The following is a 25,465-nucleotide window of genomic DNA, read 5'->3' as shown; positions in this document are numbered from 1 at the left end:
CTTGATATCGTTCTCCACTAGAATGCTATGTTAGCCATTGAAAGTAAAACAGTTATTTCAAGTTGGTAGCTGATTCTTGAAAATACAGTTTAAAGTAAGTAATGGTCATTCCTATAAAAAAGGAACATTGAACTTGACACTAGTTTAATTGTTTTTGCATTTAGAAGTTAAATTGCTTAATTTAGCTTTTAAGCTTATTTACTTTCATGTCTTTTGGACAGTTCATTTGAGATTGTTGTAGCCAAACATTTGTTTAGAGCTAGAAGGTTGAGAAAATATAATTTTATCTTAGCAAGTATAAGCTATTAAACTTTTACTCGATGGTTTTGTTTTGTTTTGTTTTACTTATTAAGGATTTATTAATTTATATGAATTTCCCTTGATTTTTATGAATGTTTTCTGATGTTGTGTTTCAGCATTAAGAGGTAATTTTAACGTAATTTGTTATTAGAGTTTTCAGTAGAGATGCTGCTGTATTCTTCTATTCTTAGAATGGGGTGAAGTCTATTAAAGTTTGTTACCAATCTCAGAGAATGAAATTATCATGTTTCTTTTTTAAATATTCTTGTGAATAATAACTAAAAACCAGTAAGTGGCGCTCTGTTCTGCTAATTGCCTGCTAAAACATTTGGCATATTGCCAGCCTAAAGCTATTTCAGTTGCAAAATGTGAGGTTAAGTGTAAGATAGAATTCATATTTGCAAAAAATTTTTCTAGATTTTGATTTTGAAAAACAAAGCACAAAAGTGCATCCAGATAAAGGGAGTTAAGGTTAATTTGTTGATAATTACTTATGATGAAATAATATATTCTAACACTTAAATAGTAATACAGAAGCTTTTATATTTTTGATGAGATACACTGAAAACAAAGAGAGCCAATATAATAAATTATCAGTGTAGCTTCACAAAAGTGGCACTTGCTCCATTTCTCCCCTCCCCCTCAAGTTGTTTAGTGCCCATGATGGAATTTCTTTTTTTTTATAAAATTAGGTCAATTAAAGGTTTAGAATAACAGCAAGATCCAGTCAGTGGCAGGTCAGAGGGGAGTTCGGAGGTTTCTCCATACAGTTGGGTTACCAGGAGAGAGAGAGCAAGAAATTTGGTAATGATTCTCACAGCATCTACAGTAATGATGGCACACTATTTAGAAACTGTAATTAAGACAATGATAGGGTGTTTACAAGAATGGATGTTGCTATAAGATTTGGAGAACAAAAAAATAATGCATATAGCAATGTGCATGTAGAAAATAGTAACTGATTTTTGGAGAAAGGAATTGAGGTTTTTATAGGAATTTTTTGTTCTGAACGTAGGGACCAACTGTTCTTTTTATTTGTTATTTATTTAAAAAATTTTTGTAATGTGTTTTTATTTTTGAGAGAGAGACGGCGTGCGAGTGGGGGAGGGGTAGAGAGAGAGGGAGACACAGAATCTGAAGCAGGCTCCAGACTGAGTTCTCAGCACAGAGCCTGACATGGGACTCGAACCCATGAACCGCGAGATCATGACCTGAGCTGAAGTTGGATGCTGAGCCATTCAGGCTCCCCTTTTATTTATTTTTTTGAGACAGAGAAGGCACAAGTGAGCAAGGGGCAGAGAGAGAGAGAAAGAGAAAGAAAGAAAGAAAGAAACGCGGCTTGCCCGGAGCTCATGTTTTACTCGAAGCAGGGCTGGAGGTCACCCCAACTCATGAACTGTGAGATCATGACCTGAGCCAAAGTCAGATGCTTAACGACTGAGCCTCCCAGGCATCTGGGACCAACTATTTTTAAAAATGTCGCGTTTTGTATTTGTATAACTAATGTATAGTTTTTCTTTCTACTATAGTAGTTCTATTGCTTTTTGCTTTGTTTGCATAATTTATGAATTTCTTACTAGTCATTTTCTGTATAGTCTGTTTTCTGTGTAGGGATCTGACTTAAAGAAATAAAAGTTATTTTTCAAAAAACAATACGATGGAAATCTGTGAGGAACTTTTCAGTATTTTAAAAGTCTCTTCAGGACAAATAAACTTATCAGTTAAATTTTGATATTTCATATACAAAGAATACCAAAGAAAATTACAGTTGCCAAAAAAAGAGAGAAAGTTATATGAGCTTGCAGGAATATCTACTTTCTTAATTATGAGTTCCTTGTACGACATTTTAATTCTATGATATCTATTGGATGAAAAAAATTTTATATGAGTTTTATTTAAAGTTTTAATATTCATTGCATATAAAACATTTTCTTAGCTTTAAAAGTAGGCTTCATGTTTTACATTAAAAGTTTTGTTTTGATAAATAGGTGGAAGAAATCAGAGGGGACCACTTTTTAAACAGTTCTTTGAGAAATGCTTAGAAAACATCAAAATCCTATAAAAGGAAACAATTTAACTTTCAGAACTCTTTAACATTTGTTGAGATATTACTAGCTGTTCTTTGAGTTAAAATCAAAATATTGAAATCTTTTGGCTATCCCTGTATTTCTACATACATTTCTGTATCAAGAGATCTTAGAAAAACTGTTAAATCTACTTACCATTTTTTAAATAATGGGGTTAATTAGTCAAGGAAAAGAAACATTTGTGGGATTTCTTACATTAAACTTCTGTCAAATGACAAAAAAATGGAAAAAGACTAATGCGGAGAATTTTTATTTTAAAACAATAATTAAAAGGCAATTATTATTACATTAATTATTATTTAAGTGACATATTTGGGAGCTTTAACTGATAATGTGGTAGTAGTTTTCTAAACAGAACGTTACAGATCAAAGTCTAGATGCATTTATTCTGATAGTTTTGAAGTGACTTTTGTTTTTCCCCTTTTCTTCCCTTCTTTCTCTCTCAGCTTTGAAAATGAAATTAAGGGGGGGGGGGAAGTAACTTGTCTAAAAATGTTGTCATTGTAATTTAGGAGTCTGATGGAAATTAATACAAAGAACAGATAGACATTTACAATTTATCGTTGTGATTGTTTAAAAAAGCAGAGAAGTATTCTGTTAATTTATACTATTAGCTCTAGTATAATAAGGCACATTGTGTACTAGTGTTACAATAAAAGTACTATCTCTAGGAATGAAATTGTAGAATCTTTTGAGCTTCATTAGTTCTTTTAAAGCTGTTTTTAGCTTTTAAATGTTTTACTGAAAAATTAAATCAAATCAGCACAAAGACTGTTGTAACTAAAACTTGCAGACCAACCACACAAAATATGTCTTTTCAAAAAGCTACACAAAAAGTTGACCCCATTAAATTTACTAATCGTATATTACTGTGTTCATGGTTAGTAAAAGAGAATTCAGCAGTTAATGTTTTTTTTTTACTTAAAAAAATGCATGTGTAATAATGGCATTGGTATTGGTGATTTGTAGTTGATTTGTAGTTTTATACATATCTGTGAATTGAGAAGACTGAAATATTTTTTAATTTAGCAACTAAGTTTATTACTATAGCACAGTATTTTTCTCCATGTTCTCTTAGAGGGTCTACTACTTCCAGATAAAATGAAAAGTTTAGGAACTTTTTAAGTTGTTTCTTATACTGGTGGCAAAATGTTGTAGTCAATCCAGCATAAACTTTCCTGTGTTATTTTCACTATTATCCAGATAAAAGTTCAGGGATTATTACTTTGAACTTTAAGAATAAGACTTGTATTCAAAGTAAATCACCATCCTCTTACATAATTAGATCTGCTTACTCCTATATACAGCATAAACTTCACTGGGATTCAAATACTTGAATTCACTAGAATTAAAAAAAAAAAAAAAAATGGAGGAAGTGTATCTGTTTTGTTCTAGTTCCTAGAACAATGCCTCAAAGTAGGCATGCAAGATCTGTTTCTTCAGTGAATAGGAAGTAAACCCAAATGTTACATGCTGACCTGGAAATACAGAGTTAGTACTTTATTTTTTTATTTATTTATTTTTTTTTAATTTTTTTTTTTTCAACATTTATTTATTTTTGGGACAGAGAGAGACAGAGCATGAACAGGGGAGGGGCAGAGAGAGAGGGAAACACAGAATCGGAAACAGGCTCCAGGCTCTGAGCCATCAGCCCAGAGCCCGACGCGGGGCTCGAACTCCCGGACCACGAGATCGTGACCTGGCTGAAGTCGGACGCTTAACCGACTGCGCCACCCAGGCGCCCCCAGAGTTAGTACTTTAAAGATATTTCTTTAATAAAACAAGTGGTACGTTCATTAGAGTATTAAAAGTCAAGTTAGAATAACAAGGCTTTCTGAAAGTGACCAACAGTTACATTTGATAGAATCTGCAGTTTTTATTCCCAGGCATTAATAGTTGTAGTTTTTCTCATTTAACATCATTTTAGTAATTACACATTCAAATATAAAGAGTTTTCACAGATTACTTTTTGCTAAAACATGTATTTCACAAGTTCTGTGTGTATAATTCTTTAGACTTGGATCCAAATCTTGGCCCAGTAGATTATTGTATGTGGGACCTTTGACGAAATTACTTAATAAGGAAGGTGAAGTGAAACGATGCATATACAAATTCTGATTCAGAATTGTTTGCATAATTTGTATGAAATTAGTTGGTCAGAATAAAAAGCTTTTTAAAAAAATACTTATTTTGAGAGAGAGAGGGAGAGTGTGAGTGGGGGAGGGGCAGAGAGAGAGGGAGAGAGAAAGAATCACAAGCAGGCTCCGTGCTGTCAAAGGCAGCGCCTGACACGGGCTCGAAATCACAAACTGTGAGATCATGAAATCAAGAGTTGGATGCTTAACTGACTGAGCCACCCAGGTGCCCCTAAAAAGTATTTTTTTAATAACAACAAAAAAAAAATTGAGATAAGTTTATCAGTTGTCTCTTTTAGGCACATCAATTTATTTCTGGTTTTAGTTTTGTTTGAATAATATTAAGAAAGTCCTGATTCACTTAGGTAATAAGTTACAAATGATAATGGTCTAATCTGGAGGCTTGATGTTAGAGTAGTGGGAAATTTTTATCTCAGTACTTTTATTATGTAAATATGAAGGACAAAGAATATGTATTATCATAGCTGGGAGTGTTATATTTATCTTATTATATTGTGGATTATTGTCTGATAAGAGCTATACCAAGCAGATGTGCTTGAGATGAGCCTAGCACTTAATTGTATATGTGATCATGGTAGTATATTTCTTTGCACCTCTTTATTATCAGTATTTGTAGATCTACCTCATTTTAAAAATAGCATTCATGATATGGATCTAACAATTTACTTAATTAAACCATATCCCCCCCCTTTTTTAAAATATGGATGGTTTTATTGGTTGTTTTTTTTTTTAATTAATTATTTGAGAGAAAGTGCAAGTTGGGAAGGGGCAGAGAGAGGGAAAGAGAGAATCCCAAGCAGTCTCCATGCTGTCAGTGCAGAGCCCTGTGACGTGCGGCTCAATCTCATAAACCATGAGATCATGACTTGAACCAAAACCAGGAGTTAGATGCTTAATTGACTGAGCCACCTAGTCGCCCCACCATATACCCTTTTGATAATGCTTCTAGTCTTTTACTATTATAACTACTGGAACAAACATTTTTGTATATAGATCTTTGTGTACTTAAACAAGAATTTAGTAGAATGAAGTTTAGAAATAAAATTGTTAGGTAAGATACATAAATACTTAAAATATTTGAGAGGCACATATATTCAGCCCATAGCATTTGCTATTTGCCTTTTTTCTGTGAATTGCCTATTGTGTTCTATATTCTGTGATTTGTCTACTTATTACTAATTTGAAGGAGTTCTTTATAGATTAAGGCTAGTCACCCTTTATTTAGTATATATAAAACATTTTGGAAGTTTTAGTACACTAGGAATTTAACTTTTTTTTTTAATTTTTTTTTTTTTCAACGTTTATTTATTTTTGGGACAGAGAGAGACAGAGCATGAACAGGGGAGGGGCAGAGAGAGAGGGAGACACAGAATCGGAAGCAGGCTCCAGGCTCCGAGCCATCAGCCCAGAGCCTGACGCGGGGCTCGAACTCACGGACCGCGAGATCGTGACCTGGCTGAAGTTGGACGCTTAACCGACTGCGCCACCCAGGCGCCCCAGGAATTTAACTTTTTAAAATGACTTGTTCTAGTAATAGGATTCTGAAATGGTAATGTTACTTTTGTGGAAATATGTAGTTATTTATTAATTATGTCAGGCCTTTTGTTCAGCATTTGTTAAATTCTGGTCCAGATAGACTTAGGTAATAATTATTGCTAAAATGCTTTGGAGGACTCTGCCTGCTTGCTAGTGTATTAAAACGTCTCAGAAGTCCTACAGTAAAGAAACTGATTTGATTTTGGTTAACACAAGTGTTTCACAAGTATAACACAAGTGGTAACACGAGTATTTTTTTTGGGGGGGGTGCATATTACTGATCAAAAATAGGAACTAATATTCAGCGAGTGCCAGGTATGTATGTATCCAATTTAATCCTCACAATATCCTTGAGGTAGTAGTACTATGATTATCTTCAGTCCTTGCATGAGAAAACACGTCCTGTAGAAATCTAGGCAGGCCTCGTTTGTGCAGTTCTGGTATGCATGAATTTGAGTTACCACAGTTTGGTTAAATGACACCTTTTACCCAACAGCATGGTTCAGATTTCAGTTATGGTAGATGAACTGTGAGCCCTTGTATGAAGTACAAACTTAGCTTCTGTCTCTTCAGTTTACGAATCACTGCATAAATAACAGATGACTGTCATAATCAGTGACTATTCATGTCACTTTTAGATGCTGCCAGTAATTGATCGCTGTGTATTTATCAGTTTATGCACATAAAGCAGAGTATATAGCTGTATTGCTTCCTTGGTTTCGAGTTATAAACCTTCATGATATTTTATGAAAGATAGAAGTGTAGTAGGGAAATGAGAAGTCATACTGCTGGAAATGAAATCCAAATCCTTTGTAAATAAAGTTAGAGAAGAAATTGCTGACTGGGAATGTTGACACTACTGCCATTTGAGAGACTCTAGATGTGCACTGCAAGTACTTTAGTGAAGGTGAACTCATTGATAACGTGAGAGTACTGGTTGTGATGAAAAGAACGAAGCTGTCCCAAAGAAGGTAAGACTGACAAAATACTTCCTGTTGAAATTCTTGGAGACATTTCATAACATTGAAAATAGAAAGGATAAAATGTTGGAAGCTGACCTGGACTTAGAAAGGAAGATGACAGTTGGCCAAGTTGTAAAAAAGATGCTAGTTCTGAGAAGTTAGCCGACTGCAAAGTTATAGGGAATGGTTCCTAAGACTGGCCTCACTTGTGACACTGACTGCAAGTTCTGGGGTTCCCTTAAGCACTCTCGGGTTCAGAAATTTACTGGAAAGATGCACAATACTCACTGAAAACTGTTACACTGAAGAATTATGATTTATTATTATTAACATCAACCAAGGGAAAAAGTGCATAAGGAAAAGTCCAGAAGAGGTACCAAACATGGAATGTCTCTTTCCATGGGAGTCAGGATGCATTGCTCTCCTGGTCCCAGTGTGTAACAATATGCACAGAGTATTGCCAGCCAGGGGAGTTCACCTAAGCCTCAGTGTTCAGAGGTTATATTGGGGCTGCATTATGTAGATTTGATTACCCAAGTTATTAATCTTAGTCTACAGTATGTAGTTCTTCTGAGTATGACCCGAAGTCCCTACCCAGGTTCAGGAGCTGTACGAATCCCCAAAATGTAACAAATATAATAAATCTTCAATATGAAAAAACGCTACAACTTTTTTCCTTCCAAATGCAACACAGAAAATTTACAAATGAAGACATTATTTCAAATATTGTATCCCATGGAAATGGCATGTTTGACTTCTAGTTGATTTGAATATGTGAGAATTGTGTGTACACTCATCTCTCTTCACTGTTAAAATTGGTAAATCTATGTAATATTGCTTAATATTGCAGGCTTCTGTTCCGTTTCAGGTGTATGCAGCAATTATATCATAGTTCAGATTATATTAGATATTTGTTTATAATTTGATCACTATTGCTGTCTTGGATGAGTTTTTCAAGGTTGTAATTTTTTCCTCAATGATGACATTTTTCTGGTTATGAAAATAACTAATATTTAATATGAAATATCTGGAAAATACAGAAAAGAGTAAAGTCTAAAAATCACCTACAGTCTTACTCTACAAGTTTTAAGTTACTTTACAGACAAGGTACAGTCCACCTAGGTATAGTAGGTAGACTGTACTTAGGCTCTTTGTAGCAGACGTTTGTTTGAGTACTTGTAATTACATAATTATTTGTAGTATCTGTTTAATTATTTTTTCCTAGACTCTTAAGTTGTATGAAGTCAGGAGCGTGTCTTGTTCACTACTTCGTCCTATTTGTTGACCAATAGATAAGCTAGGTTTCCTCATGTCATAACAAATTAGAAAGCTAGCATTCTTCTCTGTGCTATTGTCATCCATCAACTGTCATTCCAGAAATGAACCAAATAAAGAAGTGTCAGTTACTGTCAGATAAAACAGATGACCATCAGTTTACTGAAACCTTTTGGGTTTAGGGGACAAAATCCAGATGAGTTTCTTCAATAGATTATAAACTCAGTTTCATTACATTTTTTATTTAAAGATTTTTTTTTTTTATGTTTATTTACTTTTGAGAGAGCATGTGTGAGCAGGAGAGGAGCAAAGAGGGAGGGGGAGAGAGAGAATTCCAAGTGGTCTCCCTGCAGTCAGCATAGAGCCGGACATGGGGCTCAATCCCATGAACCAGGAGATCATGACCTGTGCTGAAATTAAGAGTTGAACGCTTGACTGACTCATCTACCCAGGCGCCCCAATGATGCATTTTTTTAAACTTTATTTTGAATTAATTACAGGTTTATAGGAAGTTACAAAGGTAATACAGAGAGAGCCTATGTGTCTTACCCCAAGCCATCTCTAATCCCTCGCAACCACTGTTACGCTGTCATTTTTATACTTTTGTCATTTTCAGAATGTTATATAAATGGAATCACACAGTATGAGGCCTTTAGAGATTAACTTTTTTCACTCAACCTAATTAATATTTTTCCAAGTTGTTGCATGTATCAGTTGTTCATATGTTGGTATTGCTGAGTTAGACTTCCATGGTATGGATATACTGGTTTGTTTAACCCTTGAGGGATATTTTAGTAGTTTCCAATTTTTGGCTTTTTACGTAAAGGTGCGATATACAATTGTGTACAATTTCGTGTTTTTATTTGCACAAAAGTTTTCCCTTTTTTGGGATAGATATCAGCAGTGCAGTTGCTGGGTCATATAGGTATACGTTTAGCTTTTTTCAGAAACTGCCAAACAGATCACTAAAGTAGCTGTACCATTTTAACGTTGCCCCCCCAGCAACGTATAAGAGGTCTGCTTCTTCTTTTTTCTTTTTTTCATTTTTATTTTTGAGAGAGAGGGAGCATATGTGTATGCACAAGTGAGGAAGGGGCAGAAGGAGAGGGAGGGAGAGAATCCCAAGCAGGCTCCACACCCAGCACAGAGCCCGGCACTGGGCTCAATCCCAGGACCCTAGGATCATGACTTGAACTGAAACCAAGAGTCGGATGCTTAACTAACTGAGCCACCTAAGTGCCCTGAGAGATCTGCTTTCTCCGAATTCTTGTCAACATTTGGTATTGTCAACATATTTTTTTTTTAATCTTAGCTGTTCTAAAAATGTGAAGTGATATCTCATTGTGGTCTTAATTTGCATTTCCCTAACGGCTGCTGATACTGAACATCTTTTTTGTGTGCTTATTTGCCATCTGTATGTCCTCTTCAGTGAAGTCTCTTCATGTCTTTTGCCTATGTTCTAGTTGGATTGTTTGGTTTTTTACTGCTGAATTTTGAGAAGTCTTTATATATTCTCCTAGGATTAATTTTTAAATTTTCTCCCAATATTTCTTTACATAAAATTCAAACATGCAGGACACTTGAAGGATTGTATCTGTATAGTTGCCACCTGCATTCTACAGTTAGTATTTTACTAAATTTGTTTATTGTCTGTCCATCTACTAATCCATCAATTGTGTCTTATTTTTCAAAATGCATTTCACAGTAATCTGCAGATATCAGTATACTTTACTCGTGAACACTTTAGTCTGCATATCATTAGGATTTAACATTGTAAAATTTTATTTATTTTTAAAATAGTCTTTTTAAGGTAACATGTATGTGCAGTGAAATGCATAGATCTTAACTGTATCATTTGATGAGTTTTGATGTATTTATAACACGAATTCCTTATGATTCTTTTTATAGCTAACACCTTAAGTACCCTATGAGATGCAATCTTACTCCAATTTAAACATTAAAAAAAATTTTTTTTAATGTTTGTTTATTTTTGAGACAGAGAGAGACAGAGCAAGAACGGGGGAGGGTCAGAGAGAGAGGGAGACACAGAATCTGAAACAGGCTTCAGGCTCTGAGCTGTCAGCACAGAGCCCGACGCGGGGCTCGAACTCACAGACCATGAGATCATGACCTGAGCCGAAGTTGGACGCCCAACTGACTGAACCACCCAGGCGCCCCCCAATTTAAGCATTTTATATGAACCATAATCCAGCTTCTTTTATGGTCGAAGTGGATGATTGGTTATTCTTTCTCTTAGAACTCTATCTCATCATGTGATCCTAAGACTACATGGATTGGAATCACCTGGGGTAGTTGTTAAAAAAAAAGATTTGTGTGCCCTATCCCATGCCTGCTAAACCAGAATCTCTAGGAATAAATTTTAGAGATTAAATTTTAACAGATATTCTAAGTCATGCTTATTTATTCCCTCAGAATTTTTCTGGGCAGAATAATCTCATATGTGCCAAATGGTTTGTAATTTTCCAACTTTCATGCTAAGTGACACAAAACTGTATGTTCTAATGTAGCGCATCTCCATGGCTTTCTACTTGGGCTTGTTAGAGTTCCTTTCAGTCGATTATGATAGATGTTTAGCACTGACTTTGTTTTTGAATTAATTTTATTTATAGTAAAGTCAAAACTATGTATGAGGTCCAACTCTTAAGAAATTGCCTAATGTTTTATTTTTCTGGATTTATTAAGCAACAATACATCCCTTTTCTAACTTTCAATCACCAGAAAGCTAAATGCATACTCTCATTCCCAGACTAGTTTGTAGAGATGCCTATGATTTACAATTATGCTCTTGAGAATCCAGGGTTTCTTGACTCAACACTGTTGACATTTTGAGCTGCATAATTTGTGTGGAGGCCTATCCTATGCCTTGTTGCGATATTTAGCAGTAGATCTGTCCTGTCTCCACTAGGTGGCAGGAGCACCACCACTCATAGCAGTTGTGACCACCTAAAATGTCTCCTGGGGAACAAAATCACGCATGGTCGAAAATCACAGCTTTAAGAAATGGTTAATAATATGAGGATCTGCATATAAGGATGGTCTGTGTTACTAAGGAAACAGCAACAAAAGTTATTGATACTAGTATGTTTTAATACTTTCATGACAATTTCTAAAAATTTCATGTTACGGAAAAGTTTATATCTCTTAGTGAACTTTTTTTACTAGCTGATATCTATCATGCTTCTGTTTTTTTTCATTGGCTGCTAGGAAACTCAGCTAAGTTTGTATTAGTTACAGTGACTTTACTAAGTTTGGAGGATTTTATTAGTTACTTGGCTGTTCTTTTGTCTTTGATATTATATCTAAATGCCTTATGAACTATTGAAAACTTGATGAGGACAGATGTACATTGTAGGTATGTAAAAAATTCCGTTCATTTTAAATGGCTATTTAATAGATAGTGGGTTAGCTAATTGAGTTTGCTAGAATACTGGAATTTTTTTCTTGTAAATAAACTGTTAGTAATACCTTCAAATGAGAGCTACAAATGGTTTAGTTTGAGATTGAAAAGTTAAGAACAGTAGTAAAATGTGGTGAAATATGAATAGGAAAATATGCTTGGAGGGCATTACTTAAGCAATTTCATAGTCTAATTCTTATTATAGCATATAGATAGAGGTGGGGTAAAGAAACTTCTTGCATTTTAGGATTTTTATATTACAGTATATCAGTACATATGATACACTATTAGTGTATTATTAGTATAGTAACATCTATAAACTATAGTGTGTGTGTATATATAGATATAGTATATTATGGATAATGTTACCTAGAACTGTTATCCTGGGATATATTACATGGGAGAAGTATGATTTGACTTTGGAGAGGAGATATACATAGTGGCTTTAAAGTTGTCATCATTTACTAGCTGTGCAACTCTAGGTAAGATTCTAAATGCTTGTAAACCTTAAATTAAATTTTCTTACCTGTAAAGTGAAGTTGATGATAGTATTACCTGTTTCATAGAGTTTGGGAAAATAAATAGTATACATAAAGCTCTTAGCTTAGTACCTGGCCTGTACTAAGTTCTCATTAACTGTTAGCTGACATTTAACCTTTATTTAAAATCGTTCATAGGTTAATTATATGATTTATAGAGTTTTAGTGTATTGGTTTCCATTTGGAGATGTGAATATATGTGTGTGTATACAGAATTTTTTAAAAAATTACATAATCTTAAATTTTTCACAGATTAATGAAAACCTAATGTTATTTTTATAGTTGACTCTAAAAAAATTTTTGACCAGTAACTTAAGATAAAACTAAGTATTAATCATCTCATTGGAACAAAGAATTCCAATGACATAAAATGTGGTGATTTGGGAATATTTTACATATGTTTAAGATATAGCACATTATTTCCATAGAATATCTGTTACATATGAAACTCAGAATGGAAAGAAATAATATTGTGATGAACATTTGTTATATGTTCTCTTAAAACACTTTTACAAAACATATGGTAGATAATTAAGACATTAAGATCATTGTGTATGTAATATCACACTTTGTTGCGCATCTTAGCGTCAAAATGATTTATTTAAAAGATGAAGAACAACTTTTAAGCCATATAGTAATGTGTGATGTCATTGTTTGTAGAAAATGGTTATAATGGACTCATTTTGTAATCTTCCTTCTGTAGTACAGATTTTTACAAGTAATTTTGGTGTAAACTTTGGAGATTCAACTCTCATTTCCATTACTGTCTCAAAGGATGATAGACATTTGCCAATGTAGCATATTTCATTATCACATGGAAAATAATACTATTCTTAAACAATCAAAGTTGAAGTCCTAATTTTTTTTTTTAATGGGTAAGGCTTCAAGGAAAAAGATGAAAAACAACATGTTTTAGCAATGCTATCCTCCTCCATTCTCTGTGGTTTTAGGTTTGATCCTGACTGATGTGGAGGATCCTCGGAGGGAGGGAAGTGACAAAGAATAAGACGGTGGTGGTAATTGAGCTCTTTGGGATTGGAACTGCTGACAGTCCCAAAAGATAAAGCACAAGTGCCATGGTCTTTTCTATTTGGGGCTTAAGCTGGATTACTTTTCTCCTTTAGAGCAAAGCTTAGAATTTTTTTGTTATTATATCCTTTTGGATTTCCCCCCAGCTATGATGTTTCTGCTTTCTTCCTCCTCTATTTGAAGTTCTGGTTCCAATGCGTACTATATGCATTAGTTTTATAGTTGCCTTCTGTGAGACAGGAAGCCTTTAATCAGTGTTGGAGAAGAGAGTCAAAGCAAAATCTTCATTTACTGAAAATGAGTTACAGAAATGCCTAATCATACTGCCTATTAGATTATACCTGCTAGTGTTCAATACTTTATTATATACAAAATATATTTTAAAAATTACAACTTCAGTTAAACTAGTTTCAAGCTTGTGTTTTGTCTGGTTCCCAGTTGGTTATCTTGATCTGTGGATTCCTTAGCTAAAAACTAGAAAATTAGGATCCTTACCTCTGTTAGTTGTTGGTGGTTTACATGAAATAAATATGAAAGTATGTCTGGCAGTGTTAAGTGCATTTAGTGTTAAGTTCTCTTCCCTTCCATTCTCCACCGAGCCTTCTTATCCCTACTATAAAGAGTTTATTTCCTTGTTGAAAGAAAAGTCCTAGCGTAACCTTTGAAAGACTTACATTTATGATAAAATTAGAGGGAAAGAGGAATTTGAAACGAAGTAGAAGAACAAAAGATGGCAAATAGGAGAAAAAGAGCTCTGATAAATTACTTTAGATAATACAGGTCTTCAAAGTGGAAGAGAGTTAAATTCTTTTTGCTAATGTTGTTGCTGCTTTTGTAGGCTAGTAATATGTTTAAAGAGGTAATTGTGTTTTGTTTTTAACTTTTATTTAAATAAACGATGAACTTTTGGCTGTTCTGCGTAATTTCTACTGTACAAGTTTTCTCAGGCCTCTATTCCTTTACTTTTGTCCTTAAATTGTCCGTGAGTCAGTAAAGGAGGAGTACGTAGCTGTTTAAGCAGTAAACTGGGGGATGACTCATATGTACTTCTGAGACAGTAATGGTTATGATGGTAGAATGATGAGTTCTCCATACCATCACTTGACCCAGTGAACCTCTGAGGAGCTGTTTACATTGTTAGGTGGCAACACAGAACTTTATGGCCATTGTTGATTATTTCATGTGATATATTTTTAGTGTTGCCAATGTGATACTATAGCAGTGGTAGTGTGGCTACCTGGATATTGCTTGCTTTGGAGGCTGTAGTTCTTTTTTTTGTTGTTTTGATTTTTTTTCATGTTTATTATTTATTTTTGAGAGAGAGGGTGAGAGAGCACGAGTAGGGGAGGGGCAGAGAGAGAGGGAGTTACCTCCTAATCCAAAGCAGGCTCCAGGCTCTGAGCTGTCAGCACAGAGCCCAACGTGGGGCTCACGCTCCCTATCCATGAGATCATGATTTGAACCGAAGTTGGATGCTTAACCTACTGAGCCACCCAGGTGCCCCTGGGCACTCTAATTCTGATACCTGACTCTATGGCTTATTACAATTTTCTGCCTAGGTATTTTTGATTGTGTGTGTGTTAGTACTTACTAAGAAGCACTACAACCCTTTGATTTCAGGAAGACCTTTTTCATTTATAAATCTTATAGAGGGAAAAGGGAAAGAAGACCCTTTAAAAAATTAATCCTAAAATTAAAGTTTATGAAATCCGCCAAAATAAATGTATTTATAAATGTGTCGTTTCCCTATCTACCATTATATAATGAAATGAGTGGGAATTGAAAAGGGGGGAAAACGGGATGTCCAGAGATTAGGTTTCTTTCCTAATCTGGTTTGACCCCTGCTTTGCTGTGTGATTTTGTGAAGTTTGTTGTGGTATATTTTCTTATATAGCTTAAAGATTTGGGGCGCCTGGGTGGCTCAGTCGGTTGAGTGTCTGACTTCGGCTCAGGTCATGATCTCACAGTTCGTGGGTTCGGGCCCCACATCAGGCTCTGTGCTGACGGCTTAGAGCCTGGAGCCTGCTTCAAATTCTGTGTCTCCCTCTCTCTTTGCTCCTCCCCTGCTCATGCTCTGTCTCTCTCTCCTTCAAAAGTAAATAAAAACATTGAAAAAAAAATTAAAAAAAAAAAAGATTCTCTTTTTCCCAGGAGAATTGTGTAGATAAATATTATGTAGCATATCTTGAAAAATGCATATATTCAGGATGTTTACATATTATATTCACTTTGTTTTTTAAAGAAATTACTAGAACACTCCTTCAGTGGATTTCAGATGAACTACCATGTATTAGTTGTTTTCCCTCGTTTGCAGATTATTTTTGGCATGTGAACTTCAACTGAAAGATTTATTTTTATTGAAGTCAGTTTTCATTATAATACCTTACATATTTTGGGGGTTATATGATAAAATACTTTTGTATTTCTCTTAAGGTATTAAAGTTATATGTAAAAAAATTGTGTGCATAATATTTTGTCTCTTTTCAGCTCCAATGATGCATCAGCAGCCTCCTTCTCAACAATACAATATGCCACAGGGAGGTGGGCAGCATTATCAAGGCCAGCAGCCTCCTATGGGAATGATGGGTCAAGTTAACCAAGGCAATCATATGATGGGTCAGAGACAGATTCCTCCTTATAGACCACCTCAACAGGGTAAGATTACATTTGAGAAATTTCCTGCTTAATATAAATAAAAGTGTAGTTGAAAGGCTTTACATTTTAATTAACATTTCATATAGGCAAATTCAGGGCTTTGTGTTTCTTGATTTTTAGTATTATTATTATTATTATTACATATTTTTTTCTAAAAGGTAGTGGATATAGTGGGTACAAAGGTTCATGGAGTGGATAGGAACTTCCTGCTACACAGCTTCCTTTTATTTTTTTCTGGGAAGAGGTTATATCATAAAATTTTATATCAAAAGCTCACTAATGTATAGCAGAAAATACAATTTTAATTTTGAGAAGTTACTTAATATGTGGTCAGAAACAAACCCTAGTGTATTCCAAACTGCTCTAACATCAAAAAGAAAATTAATTTTCTACTAGTTTGAACCTTTTTTAAAGAAGTTAGTGTTTGTTTTTTTAAGTTGGTATTGTTAGATCCTGTATGTATGGTCGTAATAATTTTTGTGAAACGTGGTGTTGCTGTGTGTTTATGGATGTGTGTGTATAAAAATAGTTCAAAGTATCTCAATTGCCAGAGCATCTACAGGTGAGAAATAATCTCTTACAATATCAGATTAGAAAAGAAAGCCTTTGATGACATAGAAAACAAATTATTTATGTCTTGACTGGTTGTGGTTTTTCAGGCCCACCACAGCAGTACTCAGGCCAGGAAGACTATTATGGGGACCAATACAGTCATGGTGGACAAGGTCCTCCAGAAGGCATGAACCAGCAATATTACCCTGATGGTAAACTCTCCTAATGTTAACTTTCCCATTTTCTATTCCCTCCCCAATATTAATGCAGATAGCTGTTCAAAGCATTTTAATGAGGATGAAGAAACTAACAATATGTTTCTTCTAAATTTAGAAACACTTTAATAATCTAAAGCACCAGTGATTGCATTAGTGTATAATCTCTATCAAAGTGTATTTTGTTTAAATAGTCCATATTAGTACCATCAGGAATGACATTCTGTCATTGGAATCCTTTCTTATATAAAAGAAGATTGAACCAAAACAAATGTTACTGATTTCACTTTTTTTAATAGCAGCATTATTGAGATAATTCACACACTGCAAAGTTCACCCATTGGTTTACTTTTATGCATTGTATAAATACATAGAAGATAATAGTTCTTGAGTCTGTTTCCAAGTTTTATCATTTTAGTTAACGTTAAATACTTCTCAAAGAACTGTGGTTTATATACATTAGCATTTACATTTGAAAATTTTGGAGGCTAAATTATACCCATAATATAACTGTGTATAGAGTTAGTAGAATAGGAAAAGCATTTGGAAACCAGATTTTAATTTTAATTATTTAGCTTAATGGTATTTTTTTTTAGTGGGAAGGGGCTTGTGAAAAAGTGGTCACTGAAGATGTGTTGCATTTAGTAATGATCCAAGCAGAAGTAGGCTTTCTCACTGTGCAGGGCTTTCCATTTTTCTGTATGTTTGAAATTTTATGATACAGTGTTGAGGAAAAAATAATCCAAACATACAAAACTGTGGTAAATTGGAGGTAGCTGTTCACGTTACAGTATGATTTGTCTTGTTATGAAAGGATTTGTCAAAATCTTCATTTATCCAGGAAGCTCCCCTGGTATATTTAAGTAAACTATTTAACAGAGAAACTTGGAGAAACTAAAAATTAAAAGCTAAAGTGTTGGGACTGGCGATTTGAAGCTAATGTAAACTAGTAAGAAGATAGAATGTGGTGTATTTAAAAAATCATTTAGCTGCCAGTTTTGGGTTCATATGTAAAGCATAAAGGTACATCAGTATAAGGATGCTGGTTTTTACTGCAGAGGCAGAGCAAACACTCACCTGTAGAATTTTGCATATGATAAATGTTTGCCAGTGATAGTGAGGATGTGTACGGATATTTCTTATAAGAAAATGACATATTTTTTTAAGTCTCAGGTTTTCTTGCCCTGAATATTCAGAATGTTGGATTTTTTTTGTTGTTTCACATGTAGACATTATATTAAGATTTTTTTCAGTGAAAAACTTCAGAATGTTTATATACTGTGGATATTTTAAAGAAGTGAAATCTAGTTTGTTAAATTTATTTATTAGGAAGTCTGAAAGTAAACAATTGTTTTAATTTGTAAAATGCGTTTTATATAACTGAGTTGAATTTGACACTATTATTTTGGTCCTGTGTATTTCCTGAAATGTGAAATGTATGTTGTTATAAATATGACCTTTCTATTCAGAATAGATAGACATATTATTTTTGTATATATCAGAACTTTAAGGTTACTGTAAATTACTTATTACATCAGGGAATTAAAAAATCTAAATGGTATCATTTTTGCATAGGTGTGTATTAATATCTTTTTCTCACATTTATGTAGAGTATTCCATTCATAACAACAGTTTTCTGAAACAGCATTGGATATTTTCTTACCAGATATTTATGCCAGTAAATATATAGATTAGGAGTTGGCAAACTTCTTTCTGTAAAGAGGCAGAGAGTAAGTATTTTAGTCTTTGTGGGCCATATGGTCTTAGTCTCAACTACTGAACCCTTGTTGTAGCATGAAAATAGCTGTAGGAAATGTGAATGGGCATGCCTGTGTTCCAGTAAAACTTTATTTACAGAAACAAGCCACTGGCCATATTTATACTGCAGGCCATAGTTTGCCAACCCTTAATGTAGATATTTCTGAGGTAGTTTGGGAATGTTGGAATCCTAGAACACTGAGTATAACATTTATTCATAACTGTATTCCTTCTTAATTAGGCATTCTTTGAAAATTTAGTTTAGATTTTAGCTAACTGAAGTGTTATTTCCTCTATTTTCTTAGTACTACTTAGTTAAAAGAACTAGACTATTGATTTTCATTAAAGTCCAGTCATAAAATTTATCGAGCCTTAATACTAAAGGGGTACTCTAGCACTTAACACAGTATTAATTTTATGTAGGTATATGTTTATGATACTCTAGAAATACTTTCTAAAGACTTCTAGAATGGCAGCGTTAAGCAATAATGTTCTTATATCTGAAAATAACTTTATGAGATACATTATGCAAGTAAATAGAATGTGAAAAATTTGTTTCAGTTTCTTTCAGGGGAAAAAAACTTATGGAGCTTTTTTATATTTTGCATTGTTTTAGCATATGCTGTGGAATTGGCGACCAGCAGAACAGGTGTTTGACAAAATATGATAATTGCTTCCTTTGTTCATTCTAATTTAATTCAAGTTATTTACATGTGAAAGGCCTAAATGCTTTCATTCTCTCTTTTTTTAAAAAAATTGAAGATAAAGTTTTTCTCCCCCCCCCCTTGATGAGGATGATCAGTTAAGACTAAGTGTAATGTTTCTAAAACTACTGTTTTTGCTTTTAAAAAATTTGCACGTTATCTCAATATGGAAACAATCACATTGGTAAATATTTGGCTAATGCAATTGAAATTATTTTTTATGTATTTCCATTTCTTTTTCTTTTTTTCAATTTTATCTGAAAGTTTAAATATATTTAGGGTTTTCACTCAGTGGCCATTAACGTTTCTTCCTGTCTCTTGTCGAATTGATGTAGGTCATAATGATTACGGTTATCAGCAACCGTCGTATCCTGAACAAGGCTACGATAGGCCTTATGAGGATTCCTCACAACATTACTACGAAGGAGGTATCTATATACCTTCACACACATACACATATATATCCCCTTCTACAGGAATGAAAATTCTTGCATAAGACAACTTCTACCCATGCAAAGCTCTTGTAGAATACTAGTTGCTGGCTGTCTTGAAAGTTACAGGGAGCCCAGAACAATTAAAATAATTTCCTTACAAATATTTAAAATGTGTAACCATGACTTGCCATTTCTAACAACAATAAAAAGACTAAAACATTTAAAAATAATTTTTTCCTCAGTGGAAATTTTCTATTTGAACATAAATCCATCAATCCAATTTTTTTTCCTTGTGTGTGTTTACATATGTATAATTTTACATATAAGTATAGTGCCTTTAGGAAACAGCTTGCTGATCTTGTGTAGCTAGTGTGTGCTCTTGTAGCTGTCTTTAATTTTGTCTTTTTTATTTTATTTAGCATAGTCATGATCTTATGACTGTGATGTTCCAGTAAATGTAATGCTCGTATGGCAGAGACGCTGAAAATGCTGCAGTTCAACCTTGCAAAATTGGCTTTAACTGCAGTTTGTTTGGCCGAAATCCTTCTGTTTGGTTTGAGTTTTTTCTTTGTTTTGTTAACTTTCAAAAATCAATATGGCATTTCATTTTGTTCTTGTGTTGTTGGCTATGCATCTTAGAGTAAAAAAGTTAATTAAGCAAACTTCTCAGTTTTTTTTCTTTTTCTCTTCTCCAATTATCCTGTAGGAAATTCACAATATGGCCAACAGCAAGATGCTTACCAAGGACCACCGCCCCAACAGGGATATCCACCCCAGCAACAGCAGTACCCAGGGCAGCAGGGCTATCCAGGACAGCAGCAGGGCTACGGTAATAGTTTTTTGCAGTTTTGTTTTGAAATATTAAAGGACATATTTAATGTTTATTTCTCTAAGAATTCTTCTTTTCAAAAATACGATTTTAGCTCAGTCTATTACTGACTGAGTAATTGAAAATGTTTTTTCTCCAGTAAACTGGTGATCCATTTAAAAAGAAACATAAACTAGAGGGGGTTCATTGACCAAAGGTAAGGTATGTAATCATTTAAAATGAGTTCTTAAACCTCATTGGCATTCATGCCCAGCCAGTAGCTTTGTGTGTGCTTGGAAAACCGATGAATTGGGTGATTATTGACCATATCTACGTAATTCACTTAGCAAACTTATTTCTAAAACTAATGACTGTTACTATGAAAAATAACATTGACTTTTGGAGTACAAATGAGATTTACTTGGAATGCATAAAGAAAATGTTTTGTCATTCTTTGGTTAAATAGCAATATACGCATCCATAGAGGTGTATTTATTGCTGTTATGTATCTTATAGAGTTTGGGGAAGTATAGCTGTATTTTCTTATTATAAACTCACTATAAGAGTTATAGTAGCTGGATATCTAGCTTTAAATAACTTTATTAGACAGGGAGTGGGAATGATAAAGACCTGATCTCTCATTCATAAATTTTAGGCCACTGTCACTACTCTCTATATATGAAAATATGGTTCTAATGCTAGAGAAGTAACTGCTTATTAATCTGACATCATCTCTTGCTAACATAGTCTCTTTTTTTACATCAGTAATATTTTATTATTTTTATTCATTAATTTAAGCTCTGAGATTACTCTGGGCACCTCTCTCTACTCGTTATAGCAAGTCTCAGAACCAAAATCAGATTGAAATTCTCTTGTGTCTTCCACTTATGCATTGAAATTTGGTCAGGTGTTAGGAGCCAGGCATTTCCCCCCAAACTGATAAGTTCTAGTTCTTTAATTTGAGATATGACTTTAGAAATATTCCATGGATGGGGGCGCCTGGGTGGCTCAGTTGGTTAAGCGTCCGACTTCGGCTCAGGTCATGATCCCACAGTTCGTGGGTTCGAACCCTACATCGGACTCTGTGCTGACAGCTCAGAGCCTGGAGTCTGCTTTGGATTCTGTGTCTCTCTCTCTCTCTCTGCCTCTCTCTCGCTTGTGCTCTCTTTCTCTCAAAAATAAACATTAAACAAATTTTTTTAGAAATATTCCATAGATTTCTTGTTTGTTTTTGTTATTTGGTTTGTCTTTTTAAGTGAGCTCCAGCATGGCTTAAACTCACGACTCTGGGATCAAGACCTAAGCCGAGATTAAGAGTTGGACACTTAACCAACTGAGCCACCCAAGCATCCCGGGATTTCTTGTTTTTACAAAGGAATTCTTGCTCTTCTCAAATGGCATTTTCATTTCCTGACCATTGAATATTTGTATTTTGAATAAGTATTCTGGTTTTACTGTGTTTACGTGAAAACAAATATGATGTGGTTAAATCAGGTAAATTCATTTATTTAAGATAAATATTATTTTCAGTGGGAAGAGGGAGTAAATGAAATGTATTTTTGGTTAGAGTAGTTAACTGCTGTTTTGTTCGACCTTGGGAATCCCAAAGGAGAAGTTCCCATTTTGCTTATTTGTAGGCTTCTGTTGTCATACTTTCTTCTAATAGAAGAGTTAGACTTTTAATAATTGAGTGTATAATAATTAAATAAATAATAGACCGATGGAATTTATTTAAGCTTGAACATTTATTCTCTTTGACACTTTCCTCTGCCATCAGTGTTTTTTTTATGGCAGATTTTGAATGGCTATGATAGAAAACATTTAAGTGTCAAAGCTTTTCGGCTTATGCTTTATAAAGCATTCTTTACAATAGGCAGTAGTAGAATTTATGAAACAGACATATTTGTTTGGCAAGCCAAATTAGTCCCTTGCCATCTCTGGAATTGGAAATCATTCATTTTTATGGGTTAAGTATTAAAGGTGATTGGTATACAGAGTGTAACTTTTGAATCAAGTTTTTTCACATGCAACCTGTGGCTTTTCAAGTCTTTGGTTTTGGTTTGAAAATATTGTGGTAGTAAACTTATTAATGCAGAGCATAAAGCATTCTTTTGGTGATTGCAAATATCAATCTAGAATTTCATGGAAAATTATTCTTTATGATTCTCTGGTGATTGCAAGTGTAAATCTAGAGTCATACAGCTGTAAATATCATTGATTCTCAAACTTTATTTAGAAATTATTTCAGTATTTTAATTTGAATCTGCTTCTTGCTTTTTCTTGTATTTACTTTTTACTTTTATTTTTAAAGTTTATTTATTTTGAGAGAGCGAGAGAGAAGGAGAGAGCCTGAAGCTGGGCCCATGAGGGACTCAGACTCATGAACCATAAGATCATGACCTGAGCTGAAACCAAGAGTTGACACTTAACTGACTGAACCACCCAGGGCCCTTGTTGCTTTTTCTTTTACCTGTTGCTTACAGTGGTTAACTTTCTAGTAGTGGTATAGATGAATTTTCTTGATACCATGGAATTAACCTGCTTAACAACTCCTGAGTCGCTTTTACGTATTTGGAAAAAAATTCATGACTAACACATAGCTCACTGGTTACACCGAATCAAAACATTTTGTACATGGCACTATCCTTATAATATTTTCATTCTTACAACCTTTGGAATTTATTTCAAAAAGCATTTGAGAAGATCAAGATACCAACTATCTTTTTTGTTTAGATATAAAAATGTGATAATACCTGGTTCTAAACCCTTTCAAGAATTCTGTTTTTATCTGGGCTTTTGTTTATGTTAATTATTTTGCAGGTCCTTCACAGGGTGGTCCAGGTCCTCAGTATCCTAACTACCCACAAGGACAAGGTCAGCAGTATGGGGGTTATAGACCAACGCAGCCTGGACCACCACAGCCGCCACAGCAGAGGCCTTATGGATATGACCAGGTAAATTATTTGGCCAACTGTGTGATTGCCCCATTATTTGCTCACCCTTGATAAGGTTGTTTTTCACTTGAAGGCTTGTTTTTCCCTCCTCCTGTTCATAGTATATGAGTTAACAAAAAAATTTACTTTTAAGTCTTTTTCATAGAATGCTAGCACAGCTGACCATAGTTACTGTCACATGTAAAACATGTCTTATCTCTGAGACCCAACATCCATTCATATTCATATTCTCTTTCTCTTTCTCTCTCTCTGGTCTTTACCGGGGCATTCCAGACATCATTCCCTCTTCTAAAGCCCCTGATTTCTCTCATCTCCCTCACATTTATTGCTGAAGACTGTGCATTGACACATAGAGACATGGAATCCATCTGTGTCAACTCTCTTAGTAGCTCTTGTCTTCGTTTCAGCATATCCATTACCTTCTGCCACATTGGTGGTGTCCTGTCTCTTTAAATCCATAGTTACTTCTGCCTCTGTTGCCTCCTTTCATATCCCTTATTTCAAGTATTAAAAATGTTTATCTCGGGGTGCCTGGGTGGCTCAGTCGGTTGAGCGTCTGACTTCGGCTCAGGTCATGATCTCATGGCTCGTGAGTTCGAGACCCACGTCGGGCTCTGTGCTTACAGCTCAGAGCCTGGAGCCTGTTTCGGATTCTGTCTCTCTCTCACTCTCTTTCTCTCAAAAATAAATAAACGTTAAAAAAAAAATTTTTTTTTTTTTTAACGTTTATCCCCTGTTATCTTTCCTTCTGCTTTCACATATGTAGAGATGTAGCTCATTCTAAGATGACTGTATCCTCTTGAACCTAGTATTTATTTAAGTTCCTTCTTTTCACCAGTAAACTTTTCAGACTTAACTAATCTGTGCCACAGTCATTGTTTTCTGAATCTTGCTGTTATGCATACTCTAAATTATAATGAAAATGATGTATTATGTTGGCAGTTTCCTTAGATTGATTTCAGATTTGTCTAATGACCTTCTAGTGAGGAAAATCTTGTCTGCTCACTACTTAAGCTACCTAAAACAGCTTATTTTTTTTGTAAGTTATGGTTCCAGGGCCAGTGTTGGTGATCTGGTTTGAGGAACAACACAGTGCAGTACTAATCAGAACTTGAGGTATGAGCAATTTTTTTATCAGTGCTCTCTCAAGCCTACAATGCCTTGTACTGACACGTCCTATTTAAGTGATAAAAGAGATAAAAGAGACTTAAAAGGGTAAGGACAAATGAGTCATATATTTAAAAATACACTATTACTCAATCAAAGGGTTAGGCAGAAATTTTATTTAGATTTTAAAAGTAAAAAAAGTTTTGGCTAATGAGTGCTTAAGGGCAAGATTCCTGAGCACAAGATTTAGGCTCATTCTAGTCCACAAGTTAACTTTTTAATTTTTATCTATTTATAATTAATTAATTAATTGATTGATTGATATTTTGAAGTAGGCTCCACGCCTGATGTGGGGCTTGAACTCACGACCCTAAGATCAAAGAGTCCCATGCTCCACTGACTGAGCCACCCAAGCACCCCCACAAGTTAACTTTTTAAAAAATGAGCTTCTGATCATTTATTCTTTCAGTCAACAAATGTTTATTAATTATCTTCATGTGCTGGGCACTATTTTAGGTCCTATGCTCCCTACAGCTGGTGGAACAGCTAGCTATTTTGGTCTCTCTAACTTCACTTTTGAATGTTTATTGTTTATTTTGAGAGAGAGAGTGCCTGTGCACGAGCAGGTGAGGCACAGGGAGAGGGAGAGAGAGGATCCCGAGCAGGCTCCACCCTCAGTGTGGAGCCACATGCGGGGCTCAGTCCTACGACTGTGAGATCATGACCTGAGCCAAAAATAAGAGTTGGACCCTCAACCAACTGAGCCACCCAGGTGCCCCTCTTGCCTTCACTTTTGACACATTTGACACATGTTCCTATTTTCATTCCTGAATGGTCTTCTTTGCTTCTAATTACTGTGCTTCTTTACTTCTCTTAGATTTCTAGTGATTCCTTCTTTATTGTTTCATTTTCTTGTCTCACTTGTTTCTTGTCTTTCTTTTAAGTAAAAATGTTTGGGTCAGTGTTTTTCTTGGTC

General features: G+C 34.5%; 1 protein-coding gene across 5 annotated transcripts in view; it reads left to right on the top strand.

The window, feature by feature from the left end:
* SS18 (SS18 subunit of BAF chromatin remodeling complex) overlaps positions 1-25,465 on the top strand; it is an 89,647-nt gene that overhangs the window by 44,509 nt on the left and 19,673 nt on the right. For 3 of the 5 annotated variants that reach the window (XM_086682665.1, XM_025931044.2, XM_086682667.1), the window contains exons 6-10: positions 15,790-15,957; positions 16,617-16,721; positions 19,522-19,614; positions 20,327-20,449; positions 23,249-23,382. In XM_086682665.1, the coding sequence (XP_086538791.1) occupies positions 15,790-15,957; positions 16,617-16,721; positions 19,522-19,614; positions 20,327-20,449; positions 23,249-23,382 (623 nt within the window). The remainder of the gene's footprint in view (positions 1-15,789; positions 15,958-16,616; positions 16,722-19,521; positions 19,615-20,326; positions 20,450-23,248; positions 23,383-25,465) is intronic. The other 2 variants (XM_086682666.1, XM_086682668.1) reach the window with 2 other exon arrangements.

Source organism: Puma concolor, chromosome D3, assembly GCF_028749965.1.
Source record: "Puma concolor isolate L17-30 chromosome D3, mPumCon1.1.hap2, whole genome shotgun sequence".
Lineage (NCBI taxonomy): Eukaryota > Metazoa > Chordata > Mammalia > Carnivora > Felidae > Puma > Puma concolor.
The sequence above is the reverse complement of the archived record's forward strand: the minus strand, read 5'-3'. Positions and strand labels throughout refer to the sequence as shown.